The following is a 19549-nucleotide window of genomic DNA, read 5'->3' on the forward strand; positions in this document are numbered from 1 at the left end:
TAAGTTGCTTCAGTTGTGTCCGACTCTGTGCAACCCCTTAGACGGCAGCCCACCAGACTCCGCCATCCCTAGGATTCTCCAGGCAAGAACACTGGAGTGGGTTGCCATTTCCTTCTCCAATGCAGGAAAGTGAAAAGCGAAAGTGAAGTCGCTCAGTCGTCTCCGACTCTTGGCGACCCCATGGACTGTAGCCCACCAGGCTCCTCCGTCCATGGGATTTTCCAGGCAAGAGTACTGGAGTGGGGTGCCATTGCCTTCTCCAAGGCTGGCCCTAGGAATTCCGAAGTCAGAAAAAGAGCAGACAAAAGACATTATATCTTAAAAACATCGAATACAGATTTAAAGCCTATATCATTAAGGCTAACTTTGTGAGTATGGAGACGAAATAAAATTTAGGGACTAAGGCACAGGGAGGGAAAATGGAATAGATCAGAGCATGGTAGATATGCAAAGGGAAAAAAGTATGAAGAACAGAAGAAAGAGGCATAAAAAGTCTAAAAAAAAGAAATGGGATCACTTGTGCATCGGAGGTCAATTTCTACTTCTAACAGAAGCACAACATGTTTTGCTCTTATAATGTTGGATATTTACATTTTTTAATGTAATTAATTTACATTTCTTAATAGTAATTAATATTTTCCTCTCAAATTTGGAGGAAATAACTAGATGTCAGCATAAATATCTGTTCTCTTTTGTTAAAAAGCATCTACAGAGGAAGGTTATGAAAATTCTTACCAGATTTTAGAACATATGAACATCAAAAGGACCAACTTTCCATATCATAATACAAATAACACTGAAAAAATTGGACTTATATATAATTTCTGCAACATGGGTGGATATATTTTAAAAGGTATCTTTCTTGTATTTACAATGCTTCATAATTTAATAATTTTAAAGTCAATATAAGAAAATATATAAATATTTTAAAAAGCAATCTTATCATCTTTAGAGTTGTAATATATAACCATACATGCTGAACCTCATTATTTAAGTCACAATGACAAATAGAAAAAAGCTATTAGGTGAGAGAGAAGTGAAATTCAAAACAGTTGACAGAAATACCTGAATTTGTCTGAAAATCAGTTATTTTCTAGCATGTTACAGACTAATGCTGCTGCTGCTAAGTCACTTCAGTCATGTCCGACTCTGTGTGACCCCATAGACGGAAGCCCACCCGGCTCCCCCGTCCCTGGGATTCTCCAGACAAGAACACTGGAGTGGGTTGCCATTTCCTTCTCCAATGTGTGAAAGTGAAAAGTGAAAGTGAAGTCACTCAGTCGTCTCCGACCCATAGCGACCCCACGGACTGCAGCCTACCAGGCTCCTCCATCCATGGGATTTTCTAGGCAAGAGTACCTAGTTTATGCTAAAAAATATACACAGTACTGAATAGCATAGGGAACTACACTCAATATTTTATAATGACCTATAAGGGAAAAGAATCTGAAAAAGAACATATATACATATATAACTGAATCACTGCACCATACAGCTGAAACAAACCCAACATTGTAAATCAACTACACTTCAATATGAAAATTAAATAAAAGTCTATACAGGTTTTACTCAAGATCCTAAACCACAATAAGTTGTAAAAAAGAACAGAGTGCCCAAAGCTTTTTAAATCTTTAAAAGCTTTTTAGAAGATATAAGAAACATTTTTTTATTGTGGTGAAATACATATTTAAAAACAGATTTTTAAGGAAAGGGAGACATGCCAATTATCTACCTATTGTCTTTCAAATCCAAGCCCACCCTTCTATATGATGCTCTCTGATACTCTTTGGATATCTGAAAAGTGCAACTCCCAGACCTCCTTGCTAGTTGGTTCTGGTCACAGGTACTAGTGACAGGTGGTGGCTGAAGACTGACAGGTTGGAAGAGATGGAATTCTTTCCCTTTCTAGTTCCTGCCAGGATCTCAGCAGCAGCACCACCACCCGATATACCTAACGTGCCCCGTGAGTTTCAGTACTCCTTACATCAATCAATTAATCAAGCCGGGAACACTCCTCCAGTCATCTTAACACCAACCCTATGAGGCTCCTTAAAGGCCTCAGCACTTGCCACTTGGTGTTCCTCTAGAAGCAACAGCACCAGCCGCGTGATGTGGTACCCTAATCCCTGAACACCTAGTCTGAGAACCAACCATCTCCTGGTATTCCTGTACTGAGTTCTAGTAACAATGACTCTCCCCTTTCATTCTCCCAACCCTAGGGATAGCGGCTGCTTCCTGCACTTACTAATCGCTGAGTCACTTGTTCAGTCACTCAGTTGTTTCTGACTCTTTGAGACCCAATGGACTGCAGCACACCAGGCCTCCCTGTCCCTCACCATCTCCATGAGTTTGCCCAAACTCCTGTCCATTGAGTTGGTGATGCCATTCAACCATCTCATCCTCTGTCATCCCCTTTTCCTCCCGCCGTCAATCCCTCCCTGTATCAGGGTCTTTTCCAATAAGTTGGCTCTTTGCATCAGGTGGACAAAGTACTGGAGTTTCAGCTTCAACATCAGTCCCTCCAATGAATATTCAGGACTGATTTCCTTTAGGACTGACTGGTTTGATCTGCTTGCAGTTCTAGGGACTCTCAAGAGCCTTCTCCAACACCACAGTTCAAAAGCATCAGTTCTTCAAAAGCTTTCTTTATGATCCAACTCTCACATCCATACATGACTACCGGAAAAACCACAGCCTAGACTAGACCGATCTTTGTTGGCAAAGTAATGTCTCTGCTTTTTAATACGCTGTCTAGGTTTCTCAGAGCTTTTCTTCCACCCCTGAGCATCTCCTGAGCATGCCCTTTTTTTCCTTCTACCCTTGTAACACACATATCCTTCTAACCTTAATCCCTGTATTAAGTTCCTTCTGGTAGCTAGTCTAGGTTCTCTATTCTCACTAGATTCCTGAATACTAGAAAACTTCTATTTTAATAATTTATCTTTAATATTAGACACAGCATTTTCTTCTAGTTACCTTCAACACTTGGTTGTTTAAGTGCTGAGATTGGTAAAGTTGTAGGTGAAGGTATACTCGATGTTTGAGTCTCCTGAAGTGGCTGGACAGTGGCACACTCATCAGAATCATTAGATTTAAGATTAGAACCAGTTGGACTCATCATCCTTTCAAATGCCTGAGCTATAAAGGGAAAAAAAATTCATCTCAGATGTTTTTAAACTTCAAAGTAAGTTATGATAAATATTCTATTTTTCAAGTTGTAAGGAGAAAGAAATCAAATGGCTAAACAAGAAGTGGCATGTGGGAAAGATCACATTCTTACTTCCTTATTTGAGCTGGCAGCATTCTACGTCAGTATAAGCTACCAATTAGCTAATTCAATATAATCGTGTCTTATGTTTGCTATCTACTAAAGAAAATCATTGTTACTTAATACGACCATCTGTTTTTGCCCTTGTACCCTTAGAGTCTATTTCCAGTATAGTTCCTAGTGATTCTTTTAAGACATAAATCATATCACATCATTCTTCTGCTTAAAATCCTTTAATGGCTTCCCTACTGATATGAAAATTTGAGTTGGTACAGTGGCCCACAAGACCCTGTTTGAGTCTGCATTTCTGTTAATTCCGCCTCTGCTTTCCCAGTTAGCTGATATCATTTCTCACTAAAATCCTATTTACTCATCATGATACAGCCACTGAGGCCTCCCTGTTTTTTAACAGTGAAGCAAGCACCCTTCTAGGTTAGGGTCTTTGCTGTTACTGTTCTCTCTGCCTGGCATGTTCTTCTATATATAGCTTTATTCTCTTATCTCCTTCAAGTCTCTGCTTAACATATCATATTATCATAAACCCTTATTCTCACCGCCTTTTAAAATAAACACCTCTTGCCCCCAAATCTGTTACCATCTATCCCTCCCTGTTACCACCTATCCCTCTCTCATTTTTTTTAGAATATTTCACCACCTGATTTTCTCTTTGCTATTCTATCCCCACATTCAAAAGCTCTATGAGATCAAAAAGTTCCTTAAGAACAGGAAATATACTTTGTTTTCAGCTGGATCTCTAAAGCACAGAACAATGCCTGAACACTGCTGAATGATTTTTCATCCAAACAACACAGAACAGCACTGGTAGCTCTCTCCTAAGCATTTCTCCAAACTGATCTGCTACAAATGCTGCCACCGCTACAATAACCTTCTTCAAGCACCACTGAATTAGCACCCTCATGGAATGACGTCCACTAACCAAACAAAATCCAAACACAATACCCAGAGTTTCAAAGTAATTTCCAACCTGCCCTAAGTTTATGTAATGGCACTCACATGCATGCTTCTTTAAAACTTATACAGTTTTAGCACAACTTCCTCATTATCCAGTCTATAATGAAACTATCTTTTCTTCTTCCTAGAATTTGTCTTAAAAGAGTCCTTGAGTCATTTTTCTCCTATTAGTAACAGTATTTTAAATGATCATGTCTACTATTTTCAACCCTAACATTGGTGTTAAAGTAACTTATTTATGTTTTCTTGTGGTGTATAAATTAATGATACACAGAGCCACAAATGAAATTATATGTTGTTATCAAAACAGAATAAATACAACAGATACCTAAATAAACAAATCCATTCGAAATATTTTCTATAATAAACCAATGCTTGATCTCAGTTTCCTAGTTGGTTTCTTTAATGATTTTATCTTCTCTCCTGGATCCTTAAAGTCAGAGTATGTTCTAATGTTCACCTAAAAATCTGACTTGTCAACTCAAAGAATGTTTCAAATCTTCATGGTTGCTTTATTTTTAACCAGGGAGAGATAATTACATTGGAGCTTGCTCTAAGATTTCTTAATTCTAGCAGATTGCTTGGCTAACAGCACCAGCAGTAGTCTTAAAGGCTACTGAAATGGCATAAGCAAAAGACAAAACAACTCTAAGTACTTAAATTCTTCATAAAGACTGGTGGTATTATGGAAATATTAAAAGATTTACACTCTATTATCTTCCAGAGCAGAGGTCAACAGCAGGGAGTAAAGCAGCTTACCTCAGGCTAAAAGACTCACATCAGAGCTTTTTGAAGAATTGCTGAAAAAAATTTATCTTCTTTCAAAAGAGAAAAACAAATTATTATCAGGTATTTATTCTCCTGGCTAATAGGAAGCAGTACCTGAGCTAGTGCACAGGTCTGGTCTTAAAAGTCCCAAGTAATATTTGCTGGGAATTAAACTGTCAACAAATCTTTAAAAATGCCAAGAAGTACTTAAAAGAACAAACGTGTATCTGAAGAAAAAAACAAACATACACATATATAGACACATACACAACTGTGAGAACTAAAGTAAGACCACCAAGATTTTTGCTGATAATAGTAGGAAACTAGCTAAACACACAAACAAAATTATAAAACTGAAAAAGGAAAGAAATATGGAAAAGACGAAACTGTACAAACAGTGCAACAGTCCTATGAATTTATATAAAAATTATAAATATTACTACCTTATCTCTCATTCCCACTGTAGGCTGTAATTTTCTATAAGGTGGGAACTATTACCTTGCCTTATGCTATTAATATATAAGACTGGATACTATTTACTGGTAGATATTCTATAAATGTTTAGATTAAGATGATGAGGATGACAATGATGGTGACAGAAACAAATAGGCAGATGAAATGCAGCATTTAGGGACTTGGTACCTGTTAAAAGTTAATGAACTGCCATTCCAGAAACTGAATGCTTCCTTTCCAGACTGGTGGTAATAATTGTGAGAGTGGAACAAAAAGGAGAGAAACCAAGCCTTGGGGTGTCCCACCTAAGCCAGATAAGTCAACACTAGGTCCTCGCCTTAAGAAAATAAAGAAGTTTATCGTTGTCACAATATAGTTGTTTTTAAGATATATTCAGTTACTGGAAGAAGATATGTCAGGTTAATACTCACCTTTACTAATAGTCTCATAGCAGACTACACATACTCTTGCCTCCTTCTCCAGATACTGCAACTTACACTTCCTATTACAACAGACACCACAAAATACCTGAAGAGAATAAAATATCAAATTTGATTTTGTTTCAAGCATGGTTATACCTACTGGAGGCAAATATTATTTTTCTCTTTACATGACAATTTTTCTAATCACCGTAATCGTAGGTAATTATTAAAATGATTCTTTTTATTTTTATTGTTTTACTTAAATGGGGATTCTACAATTTAAAATTAGATTACTGATGAGACTTCCTTTAAATCAATTACACTAATCAGAAGGGAAAAAAACTTTCTAATTAATAAGTTCACAATTTTAAAAGCTTTCTGTCATCCTTTACAACCTCCTTTTTTCCCCTTAACTTTTTGGCTGTGCTGCATTGCATGTGAGATCTTCGAATCCCAATCAGGGATCAAACCCAAAATCCATGCAGTGGAAGTACAGTCTTAACCACTGTACTGTCAGGGAAGTCTCCTTCCTTTACAGCTTTTAAAAGGAGAATGTTATTCAAAAGAGAAACAGACTCAGATTTATAGAGAACAAACTAGTGGTTACCACTGAGCAAAGCGGGTAAGGGCAAGACAGGGGTACAGGATTAAAAGGCACAAACTAACAAGTATAAAATAAACTACAAGGATATGTTGTACAGCACAGGGAATATAGCCAGTATTTTATAATAATCACAAATGGAGTATAATCTTTAAAAATTGGGAATCACTATGTTGTATACTTGAAACTTTCATAATATTGTAAATCAACTATACTCAATTAAAAAAAAAAAGACAAACACCACAAACAGAGGGCTTCCCTGGTGAAGGAAACGGCAACCCACTCCAGTATTCTTGCCTGGAGAATCCCAGGGACAGAGGAGCCTGGTGGGCTGCCGTCTATGGGGTTGCACAGAGTCGGACACGACTGAAGTGACTTAGCAGCAGCTGGTTTACATTTGGAGAAGGGAATGGCAGTCCACCCAGAAGCCTGGGGGGCTACAGTCCATGGGGTCGCAAAGAGCCAGACACAAGTGAGCGACACACACACACACACACACACACACACGTGAGCGACTCTCACACACATATACAAGTGAGCGACACACACACACACACACACGTGGCTCAGTGGTGAAGAATCTGTTGGCCAATGCAGGAGACACAGGTTCCATCCCTGATCCAGGAGGATCCCACATGCTGCAGAGCAACAAAGCCCGTGTGCCACAACTCTTAAGCCTGTGCTCTAGAGCCTGTGAGTTGCAACTATTGAGCCCACGGGCTGCAACTACTGAAGCCTGAGCACCCTGGAGCCCATAAGCCACAGCAAGAGAAATCACTGCAGTGAGAAGCCCGCACACTGCAACTAAAGAGTAGCCCCTACCTGCTGCAACTAAAGAAAAGCTGAAAATGCTGGGGGAAAAAATGCAACGTTATTTCTATAGGCAAGCCTTAGAATTCAGACAAGACAGAACACAAATGAAGTCATCTTCAGTGTTCTGAACCTTGTGCAAGTCCATCTGCTTTTTTTCTCAGTGTTTACCTCAGGTATCAAGCATATCACTAGCTTGCAGAGTAGTCCTGAAATTAAGTATTCAAGGATAAACTGGAATTTAACTGAATTCCGTACATCTGATGTGTTGTCAGGGAGAAAATGACACATATTGTTAGATTTCACAAAAATCAGTGTTCTTCATTTCCCAGTATGTAATACCCATGACTGTGTGATATTTATTCAAACCTCAAGCAATCTATAAAAATGGCAGGGCTTTATATATTTCCACATAAAAGAAAAACAATGATTTTAAATTAACTAAATCTTTTAATCATCTATCAATCAGTTCTTCTGTCACATAAAATTTCATTTAAAATGCCTCAAAAGAATAAAAGACAAACATTTTAATAGCTTACTTTTCCGCATGCTCGGCAATGATGTCTCCGTTTCGTAAAAGTAAATTTGACTTGGCAGTTCATACAATTTGGAGCTTCTGAATCAGGAACCCAAGTAGGTTGTTTCTGGCCCAAAACAAGGCCATCTTTGCAAGTGTTTGCAGGAAGTGATTCTTCATTTGCAGTTACAAAACTGGACCCACCTTCAAAATTACTTTCTATATCAATGTAATTAGAATCGAAGCTAACCTGAGGATCAGTCACAGAATCTGCAGTACAGGTGGCTGGAACAATGGTATTTGCTGTCCTGGGTTTACTTTCAGGCATATTTGGAGCATCCAGTTTATTTGGTTCCTTTGAACTCCGTGTTCTTGATGAAACACTAAACAATTGCTTAGGCCTGGCCCCTCCAACATGAACAGACTGACTGTTACTATCAGAGACTGGTAATTCATTTGTAATCTCAGACTTACTGCTAGATAACCCTTGTTCAACTGGAACTGTACTTTTTTCGACTAAAGAAAGGCTACCATTTTCAGCTGTATTTTGTTTATCAATTGTTTCACAAATCATATTAATACCAGGACTTTCCCCAGTAGCTCCTGCTTCAGCATCGAAATATATATTATCAATATTTCCATCGTCTAGGCCTTTCATATCTATCTGATTCATTTGAGATTTTGCATCATTTATATTTTCTTCAAATGATTTTATGTTACTGGTCTGAAGATACTGTTCAGTGAGAAAGGCATCAAGCTCAGCATCACTAATTGGTGTGCCACTTTTCATGCCTTCATCAATGTTAAAGTAATCTAAGTCTTGTCCATCAATATCACTGCTTGAAAAAGTGAGACCTTCACAATGATCAGGAGATTCTGGGGCAGTAGCACCAGAAAGCTCTATTGGAGATTCTGCAGCTGTACAAGAACTGCTGTTACCAGGGTAATCCACGGATTCAATTCTAATTACCATCTGGTTAGAATCTACCTTTCTATCTCCCATCTTTTCACTTAATGGCTGATGGAGTATGCTTTTACATTTATCCTGTTTCAAAAGATCAGTCTCCTTCAAAGATTCCCCACCTGAAGTAACTTTCTTCTGTATTTCTTCATGTACAGTCACTGCATCCTGTACATTATCTTTATTTTCATTCTCGGGTAAAAAATCACCATGACCTTTACTGTCAATTAAAGATCCACACAAAGACCCAGGTACCGGAAGACAGGACAATGAGGAGTATGTATTTTCACTTGAAACATGTAAAGCTGAAGCAGAATCTTGGATTACATCTTTATTATCGTTAAAATCTAAATTTCTTGAGTCTTCTTTTGCAGATTCTTTTATAAATATAGCAGTCCTATCTTCCTCAAAGGAAAAGTCAGGTAACTTGGAGTTTTCATCTCTTATATTTGAATCATTTAAGCATAAACCTCCATTTATTGGAAGAATGCAAGACAAAGCACTTGTGCTGCCTCCTCCTTTTAAACATTCTGTGGCAGCTTTAACTGGAACCTCTTCCTCTTCTTTTACCAAACAGCCAACAGCTTTTACTAATTCACATGGCTGGTTCTTGTGCTGTGGGTGGTCTTTGGCATCAAACACTTTGGAACTTTGTTGAGTCAAAGCAGATGGCATGTTAAAATCAACAACTGGTTCTGACTGATCAGAGATCTTTTTATCCTCTAAATTTTCTTTTTCATTGTAATTACATGAATCTGAAAGTGCTGTATCTACTTTTACACCAAATTCTGTTGTTCCACTGATTCTTCTGTTTTGTAATTCAGAGCTGACATCATTCTGTTCCTCTCTGACTGTATTATTACCATGGTCTGTTGAAGACACACAGAAAGTTTCTGACACTGAAGATAAATCCAGTCCAATCAAGGAATCTGTACTAGACTTCAAATCATCTGGCAATAATTTTTTAATATCTTCTTCACTATTAGTTACATGAACTAAATTACCCATGTCACTTATCAGATCACAGACAGGTTTACTACATCGTCCCATATATAGAGGCTGGATTTCATCTGAAGTGCCACCATCCACAGAAGAAAGGAGATCAAGCCCTGTTACATTTTTTTCATTTTGTATAGAAGTTAGACCCTCAAGTATTTTTTCACTCAGGGCAATCTGATTTGTCTCATAACCTGTTTCTGATGAGACACAATTAATGCACTGTTGATCCTTTGGTAGCAACGAAGTTACTTGTGAGGCAGTCAACTCTGAAGAGACTGAATAGTGCTTAGAATCATATGCCTTTTGTGCATCTTGAAGATAATCTTGTTCATCTAATTAAAACAGGAATATAATGTTAGTGAGGAGACCCAAATCAAAATTATCACAAAGATGTTAAGGTTTCTTCAACTTCTAAGCTTGTTTTTTTAGATCAGAGATAGATTACTCTCTTGAAGAATGGTAATACCAGAATCATTTTTATTTGGATTTAAACTATTTGGGGTTTTTACATTTATGTAGATGTCAAAATATGATAGAAACTCTACTTAAAATTACTCTGTTGCACTATAAAAACCAGACTAAGGAAGAGCTGGAAAACAATCTAACTTCTTTGTGCTGCCCACCAGTTTCCTTGTCTTCATCCTAAGATGGGGAAAACACTATCATTCATAGTAATGAAATACCAATTTTATGAAGAACTCTCAAGCTGCTTTTAGCTGGTTCATATGCTGGTTTTAAAGATCTTTCTTTTACCTAAATTTGTATCCGGAAAGAAACTTCTAGTTTTCTTACTTCTATGTCTGGTTATTGGTTCTATTCAGTATAAGAATATACTAATTCATTATAACGAGATATGTGAATGTTTTACAGAAGATAACCATGTGACCAAAACTGAAACCATATTTTGCTAAGAGTTCTAATTACTGACATTTTAAAATTACATTAATGGTACAAATGAAAAATCAACAAACCTGGATTCTGTTCAAAATCATCGAGAAGTCTGTCCAAGTCACTGACTGCTGCTTTAAAATAACTGTCCATTCTACTTGTAGACTTATTCAGAATTTAATTCTTGTGTGGCTAAAAAATACAAAGTATGATAGTTCCTTTAATTCATTATATTCCTTTAATTCCAAGTACTGCATGCTAAGAAACATAGTCAGAGGATAGACACAAATAAAATTTAAGAGTATTGCTTTGAAGAATCTGTGATATATCTGGGGAAATTCCTCTATACATACAAAAATGACATGAAAACAAACTCTTAACAATATAATATGTATACATAAACTACTGTAAAATTTAAAACACTCACCTAAATAACTCATGGGTCAAAGAATTCATAGTTGAAAGTTAAAAATAGTTGTAAGTACCATGTATCAAATAATACAAAATATACTACATATAAATAATACTGCATGTAAAAACTTGTGAGAATCAGTAAAAGTGGCACTTCAACAGATACACAGAGACTTAAACTAGGAAAGAATGAAAACAAGCTAAGAGCAGAAATTAAAGAAACAGAAAATAAGCATACGAAAGAGGTACAAGAAAGCTAAAATTAACTTTATGAATAAAGTAGATGAACCTTTGATTTATGGCAGGAACTCTACCAAATAAGCCTGAGAGACCTTGAAGGAGTCTATCAATGACTAATGGGACAACAGAAAAGAACACAGGGGCTAAGTTGAAGGTGATCCCACTGGCTTAAATGGGACAAGTGAACATCAAATAAATGAGGCCTGACCACAAATCAAATGGATTAAAACACACACACACACCAAGAGATCATAATGATACTAAAAACAGAAACAAAAACCACCACTCATTAGAGGGCTGCTAGGGCAGAAGGCAATGGCAAGCCACTCCAGTACTCTTGCCTGGAGGGTCCCATGGATGGAGGAGCCTGGTGGGCTGCAGTCCATGGGATCGCTGGGGGTCGGACACGACTGAGCGACTTCACTTTCACTTTTCACTTTCACACATTGGAGAAGGAAATGGTAACCCACTCCGGTGTTCCTGCCTGGAGGATCCCAGGGATGGGGGAGCCTGGTGGGCTTCCGTCTATGGGGTCGCACAGAGTCGGACACGACTGAAGTGACTTAGCAGCAGCAGCAGGGCAGTAACTCATTACTCTGAAAATTGATATATTAACAGAAAAGAACTAAGAGTTTACTTTGTCCTTTATTTACAAAATGTACTTTCAGTTCAGTTCAGTCGCTCAGTCGTGTCCGACTCTTTGCGACCCCATGAATCACAGCACGCCAGGCCTCCCTGTCCATCACCAACTCCCGGAGTTCACTCAAACTCATGTCCATCGAGTCGGTGATGCCATCCAGCCATCTCATTCTCTGTCGTCCCCATCTCCTCCCACCCCCAATCCTTCCTAGCATCAGACTCTTTTCCAGTGAGTCAACTCGTCGCATGAGGTGGCCAAAGTATTGGAGTTTAGGATAACAAAATAGCTGCTAAGGAAGAGCTCTTTAGAAAAGAATTCCAGTTGATAAATGCAGAAGAGTATTAACATTTTAAAAATCATCTCTTCACAGTCCCTAATGCAACAAATGGACTAGGCAATAGCTATCAATGGACGTTAAAACTGTTGGATGAAAGGCTGGTGGGAAACTTTATAATGTGGGATCAGGCCAATACATATGAATCCAGTGATCAATTTCACCATCAATAAATGGGAAAGAACCAAACATTACGTGCTTCATGTGGAAGACACAGAATCACACACAAAATATTTCTGCCTTAAAAAACAAAAACAGTAACTGACTCTGAATCTACAAGCTTTTAGCACTAACTGCATGTTTACAGGAAATTCAAGCATAGAGGGGCAAGTTAAACGACATCATAAGAAAGCAATTAAGACTAAGCGCAGAAGTGGGAACACTTCCAGCAATGTTCCTCAAACAGCTGACAGTGAATGACTTTTTAAGCTTTCAGTCGTTACAAATTGTTAGTTTTGTAAAACACAATACAAATTTTGCAATAATATGTAAACAAAAACATGCATTACTAAACACATGTGAATGGTGGCCTGGAGTAAGGAAAAGGAGAGGGAACTGAAAGATAAGACAGTAAACACATGAGAGCGCTTTACTAGCGCCACTGATGACAGTCACCAAACCGGGGACACGAGGCTCAGAGAAATGACACTTTAAAGATGCAATTAAAAAGGTCCAGTTCTGTTCAGTCGCTCAGTCCTGTCCGACTTTGCCACCCCATGAATCACAGCACGCCAGGCCTCCCTGTCCATCACCAACTCCTGGAGTTCACTCAAACTCATGTGCATCGAGTCGGTGATGCCATCCAGCCATCTCATTCTCTGTTGTCCCCTTCTCCTCCCGCCCCCAACCTTTCCCAGCATCAGAGTCTTTTCCAGTGAGTCAACTCATCGCATGAGGTGGCCAAAGTATTGGAGCTTCAGCTTTAGCATCAGTCCTTCCAATGAACACCCAGGACTGATCTCCTTTAGAATGGACTGGTTGGAACTCCTTGCAGTCCAAGGGACTCTCAAGAGTCTTCTCCAGTACAACAGTTCAAAAGCATCAATTCTTCGGCGATCAGCTTTCTTCACAGTCCAACTCTCACATCCATACATGACCGCGGGAAAAACCATAGCCTTGATTAAAAACGTTAGACAGAGCTTATTACAGATTCAAAGAACTGAAGACCTATCTGAAGAAATAACCTCAAATGCAGCCCAGAGAAACAGGGAAGAAGAATACATGACAAAGAAGTTAAGAAACATAGATGACAGAATCAGAATGGAGCCCTACAAGGAGAACAGAGAGCACGAAACAAGCATGCTTGTAAAGATGATGCCAGGAGTTCCAGAACTGATCAAAGACACAACAGATACAGGAAACCCACTACCAAGCAACAAAAATACAGCTGACCCCTGAACCACATGGGTCTGAACTGCACAGTTCACTTACATGCAGATTTTTTTCAATAGTAAATACTGCAACACTGCACAATCAGGTTGGTGGAATCACGGATGTGGAAGAACCATGGGTACGGAGGACTGACTGCAGGTTATGGAAGAATTCTGACAGCAGAGAAGGTCAGCATCCCTAAGCCTCACATGGTTCAACAGACTACAAAGAGGAATCCAGTTTCTCTATAGTGAAACTTTTGAATCCTGAAGACAGAAGAGACAGAAAGAAAGGGTCATCTTCAAAGAAACAATTAATTATGCTAGCACAAGGTAAAGTTCAGAACAATTCTCAATAACAATGGTATGTCATCCTAATTCATTTAAGTGTATTACTTCTATTTCCATTTTTAAACTGTGGTTATACCATACATATACAAAAGTAAATGGAAACACACAGACACCAAAAAAATAAAAGGAACTTGGAGGAAGAGATAATATAAGAAGAAGAAAACATCAAAGAAACTTACATTATCAGAAAAAAAGCAACACAACTGTGAAACAGCAACAGGAAGCCATACATAAGGAATATATGAAGAAAAAAGCAATCATGGAAAGTGACAGCAGAAATCTAAAAATTCAAGTGAGGCTTACAGGATGCAGTAAAAGCAGTGCTTAGAGGGGTTTTTAATAGTATTAAGTGCATATACTGAAAAAGGAGAATGATCCAAAAATCCATATGCTAAGCTTCCATCTTGGGAAATCAGAAAAAGAGCAATTTAAGACCAAAGTAGGTAGCAGAAAAGATAAATAAAATACATCAGAGCAGAAATCAGTAAGTTAAAAACAGGAAAACAACACAGAAATGAAGAAAATCACTGAAACCAAAAACTCTTTACAAAAGTAAAGCTGATAAACTAGACTAATTTTAAACAGACAGAGATACAAATTACCAATATCAGAAATGAGAGAGGGGTCTAATATCATGGATACTTAAAGAAAAAGAGAGGAATATTATGAACAACTCTATATCCCCAAACTTGATCATTTCAATGGAACGGACCAATTTCTTGAAAAACACAAACTACCAAAATTCACACAAGGAGAAACAGATAACCTAAAGTCTTACATATAATAATGAAACTGAATTAATAATTAATAACCTTTTACAAAATAAGTCACCAAGTCTAGATAACTTCATTTGTGAATTTTACCAAACATTTAATGAAGATGATCCCAATTCTCCAAAGTCTCCTCCAGAAAAATGAAGCAGAGGGAACACTTCCTGAATCATTCTATAAGACCAGTATGACTCTAACACCAAACCATAAAGACATTACAGGAAAGGAAAACTGCAGACCAACGTAGATCATGAACATAGAAGTAAAAATCTAAAACAAGATACTGCCAAGCTGACTCCAACAGTGCATAAACAGAATTATACACAACCAGCAAATGGGATTTATCCAGGTATACCAGGTGGGTTCACCATCTGAAGGTTAATCAGTGTAATGTGCCACATCAACAGACTAAAGAAGAGGTACCAAATAATCATACTGACTGATGCAAAAGAAAAACCATTTGACAAAACCCAACACTCCCGAGGCTGTGACAGGTCTCAGCTGTGGCATGTGGTTATCTTCCACCTGTTGTGGCATGCAGGATCTTTTAGTTGTCGCAGGCAAACTCAGTTGCAGCATGTGGGAGCTAGTTCCCTGACCAAGGATCAAACCCAGGTCCCCTGCTTTGGAAACGCAGGGTCTTAGCCACTGGACCACCAAGAAAGTCCCAAGATTACTATTTAAAGAGCAACCACTGATGAGAACTTGCAGAAAAGATCTTCTATAACTTAATATAAAGAAAGAAACACAACAAGACGGGCAGGAAAGGTGGAGACATGGTATAGTCAAGACACATACCCCTGGGTGGGTGACCCATAAACAGCATAAACGATTGCAGAGGTTCTGCCCAAGGAATGAGAAGCCTGAGCCCCACAGCAAGTTTCCCAGCCTGGAGGTCCTGCAAGAGGAGGACAAGCCCTCTAAAACATTAGGCTTTAGGCTTACATTCAGGAGAGCCAGAGGGCTGGGAGAAATACAGACTTAAGAGTTCACACAAAATCACACATGCTCTGAGATCCAGGGCAGAAGCAGTAATTTGAAAGGAGGTTGTGTCACACTCACTTGCTGATTTCAGAGAGCAGAGGGACAGGAGGCAACTGGGACTTACCCTGGGGACACAGATGCTGGCATTGGTGATTTTGAGGAGCTCATTCTACCATGTGGACACTTGTGATGATAAGCATCATTCTGGCTTATTAGCCACAAGATCTGGACCCAAGCAACAGCAGGCCAGCATCAGCTCCAGGACACCCCAGACCTCAAAGCCACCCATGTCAGGAAACAGCCCCATCTACCAGCAGAAGAACACCAGCCTCAGGACCCAGCTTCGCCCACTAATGGGCCAGTACTAGTCCCGGGCCAATCAGCTCATGACCAGCAGCTGGTAGCCTTCACGCTACTTAGGGCTTGGCAACCAAACCAGAGAAGAGGTCAGCCATACCTATCAGGATGCCCACAGCAGTCATCCCACCACAAAGGAAGGGCCCATGCAGTCCACCCAGAGTACACTCTCTAAAGCACGTAGGACTGGGGATGAGAGGGGAGGGTGTGCGCGACACCACAGGACATCTTCCACATAAGGCTTCACCAGTCCAAGATCAGGAAGTGTAACCAACCTAACAAATACACAGAATTAAGAGACAGAATTAGGCAACAGAGGAGTACGTCCCAAATGAGGGAATAAAGGAAAACCCCAGAAGAACTAGATGGAGATAAACAACCCACTTGATAAAGAGTTCATGGTAATGATCATGCTCAAAGCTCTTGGTAAGAGAACAGATGAACACAGTGAGAAATTAGTTTCTAGCAAAGAATTAGAAAATATAAAGAACTAAACACAGTTGAAGAATACAATAACTGAAAGAAAAAAATACACTGGAAGGAATCAGCAGTAGAATGATACAGAAGAACAGATCAGTGAACTGGAAGACAGAAGTAGAAATCACTCAAGCTGAACAGGAAAAAAAAAGAATTAAGGAGAAAACAAAAAGACAAGAGACCCCTGAGACGACATTAAATGTACTAACTTTACATTATAGGAGTTTCAGAAAAAGAGGAGAGAAAGGAGCAGAGAACATATTTGAAGACATAATAGCTGAAAACTTCCCAAACCCTGGGTTTGGTGATGACCAATGACATGAGACATGAAAGAAAAATTGGTAAGTTGGACCTTATTAAAGTTAAAAATATCTGCTCTATAAAAGACACTGTTAAGAAAATGAGAAGACAAGCCACAGAGTGGGTGACAATAGTTGCAAAACACATAACTGATAAAGGACTTGTACCTAAAATCCTCAAAAAACTCTTAAAATTCAATAATTATTGGGTTGGCCAAACAGTTCGTTCGGATTTTTTCCATACGATGTTTCCGGAAAACCTGAATGAATTTTTAGCTTACCCAATAGATAACAAACAATCCAATTTAAAAACAGACAAGAGTTCTGAACAGATATGTCTCTAAATAAGAAAGGAAATCAATCCTGAATATTCATTAGAAAGAATGATGCTGAAGCTCCAATACTTTGGCCACCTGCTGCAAAGAGCCAACTCATTGGAAAAGACCCTGATACTGGGAAAGACTGAAGGCAAGAGGAGGAGGAGGCAACAGAGGATAACATGGGGTGGATGGCATCACTGACTCAATGGACATCAGCGTGAGCAAGCTCTGGGAGATGGTGAAGGACAGGCAGGCCTGGCGCGCTGCAGTCCCCGGGGTCACAAAGAGTCAGACACAACTGAGGGACTGAACAACACACAGCACAGGGAACTCTGCTCAATTCTCTGTAATAACCTAAACGGGAAAAGATTTTTAAAAAGAAAGGATACATGTATATGTATAACTGACCACTGCTGTATACCCAAAACAAACACAATTATTGTTGATCAACTGTACTCCAATATAAAAGTAAAGTTAAAAGGCTTCCCTGGAAGCTCAGTGTGAATCCACCTGCCAGCGCAGGAGACACACGTTTGACCCCTGGTCTGGAAAGATCCACATGCCATGGAGCAGCTAAGTTTGGGACACAACCGTTGCGTGTACGTTCCAGAGCCCACACACCACAACTACTGAAGCCCACATGCCCTAGGGCCCACACTTTGAAACAAGAGAAGCCAGTGCAACAAGAAGCCTAGGCACTACAAAGAAGAGCCCTGCTCACTGTAACTAGGGAAAAGCCTGCACAGCAATGAACACCCAGCACAGCCAAAAAAGAAAGAAAGAAAATTATTTTTTAATTTAAAAAAATACAAAATTTGCAAACAAGGACATGATAAAACACTGAACATCATCTTACCACATGACCCAGCAACAGTAATACGAGGTATTTACCCAACTGATTTAAAGATTATGTCCACACAAGCACTTAGATGTGAAAGTCTATAGCAGTGTTATTCACAACTGCCAAAATGTGGAAGCATCCAAGACGTCCTTCAACGAGTGGATAAATAAACTTTGGTACATCCACGCAATGGAACATTATTCAGTGATGTGAAGAAATATACTATCAAGCCACAAAAAGATGGATGAATTTTAAATGGGTACTGCAACCCACTCCAGTATTCTTGCCTGGAGAATCCCAGGGACAGAGGAGCCTAGTGGGCTGCCGTCTGTGGGGTCGCACAGAGTCAGACACGACTGAAGTGACTTAGCAGCAGTAGCTAAGTAAAAGAACTCAGTCTAAAAAAATCTATGTACTACTATAGTTTCTTAATTTTATGATATCCTGGAAAGGGTAAAACTAGAGAGACAGTAAATACATCAGTGATAACCAGTGCTTTGGACTAGGGGAGGACTGAACAGGTAAAGCAAAGTGGATTTTTTAGAGTGGTGAAATTGTTCTGTACAATACTATAACAGTGAATACAAAACATTAAGTGTTTGTTAGTACCCATACAACTCTATAATACAAAGAACAATCTCAATGTATGCAAATTTAAAAAATATTTAGAAGGCTGGAGAACTCAGATGGAACGCAGAATTTGGAAAAAGAAAAAGGTCTAAATGCATTATGAATAAATAAAACAACCATGCTGAAAAGGGTGGAAAAATAAAAGTTCTACCTTGGGAAATGAGTGGAGTCTAAAAGAAACACAAGCATTATACTCTAGTTCAGGGATTCCCAACCTCCGGGATCTAATGCCTCTGGGCTAGAGCTGATATAATAATAATAAAGTACAGAATAAAGGTAATGCACTGGAACCATCCTGTAAGCACCCTCCCCACTCCAGTCCATGGAAAACTTGTCTTCCATAAAACTGATCCCTGGGGCAAACCACCCAGCGGTTGGGAACGGTTGCTCTAGTTGATAAAACTGTTTCTCACGGGGGTATGGGTTAATTCTGAAATCACCATATATATATATGCTAAAAATGAAATTAAATAAGTGGATGACTGATGGTGGGACCAGGATCTCCCACTTTTAGACGGAAAGGTTACAGATAAGGGAAAGAAGCTAGAATATGATCCATATGGTAACAAATTTGAGCTGGAGACATCAGAATAAATTCATGTTCATCTTAATATATTGTCAGGTGGTTACACATTTGTAATAATTTTTTACTTGAAATATGTATAGATATTATCATAAACCCATTTATCTCTCGCTCCATCAGCTAAAAGGGTCTAAAAGCAAGACAATCCTAGTGTCAACAAACACACTAGTGCCAGGTCCTGGTTTCTTCAACAAAAGGAACCAAGGTTCCTTGCAGAAATGGCTGTCTGAAAGTGAAGAGGAACTAAAAAGCCTCTTGATGAAAGTGAAAGAGGAGAGTGAAA

At 38.9% G+C, this 19549-nt stretch overlaps 1 protein-coding gene across 11 annotated transcripts in view; it reads right to left on the reverse strand.

Moving 5' to 3' along the window:
• ZFYVE16 (zinc finger FYVE-type containing 16) overlaps positions 1 to 19549 on the reverse strand; it is a 63748-nt gene that overhangs the window by 34294 nt on the left and 9905 nt on the right. For 9 of the 11 annotated variants that reach the window (XR_016038016.1, XR_016038017.1, XM_055428839.2 and 6 more), the window contains 4 exons: positions 10743 to 10851; positions 7834 to 10103; positions 5893 to 5989; positions 2977 to 3138 (listed from right to left, as the gene is read on the reverse strand). Coding sequence is in view for 9 of the 11 variants with exons in the window: in XM_055428839.2 (XP_055284814.2) it covers positions 2977 to 3138; positions 5893 to 5989; positions 7834 to 10103; positions 10743 to 10812 (2599 nt within the window). In the remaining 2 variants the exon portion in view is untranslated. Of the gene's footprint in view, positions 1 to 2976; positions 3139 to 5892; positions 5990 to 7833; positions 10104 to 10742; positions 10852 to 13715; positions 13922 to 19549 lie in introns of all 11 variants that reach the window. The other 2 variants (XM_055428843.2, XM_055428837.2) reach the window with 1 other exon arrangement.

The sequence above is a fragment of the Moschus berezovskii genome, chromosome 8 (genome assembly GCF_049115385.1).
Source record: "Moschus berezovskii isolate FMDL1 chromosome 8, NW_MosBer_1.0, whole genome shotgun sequence".
Classification (NCBI taxonomy): domain Eukaryota; kingdom Metazoa; phylum Chordata; class Mammalia; order Artiodactyla; family Moschidae; genus Moschus; species Moschus berezovskii.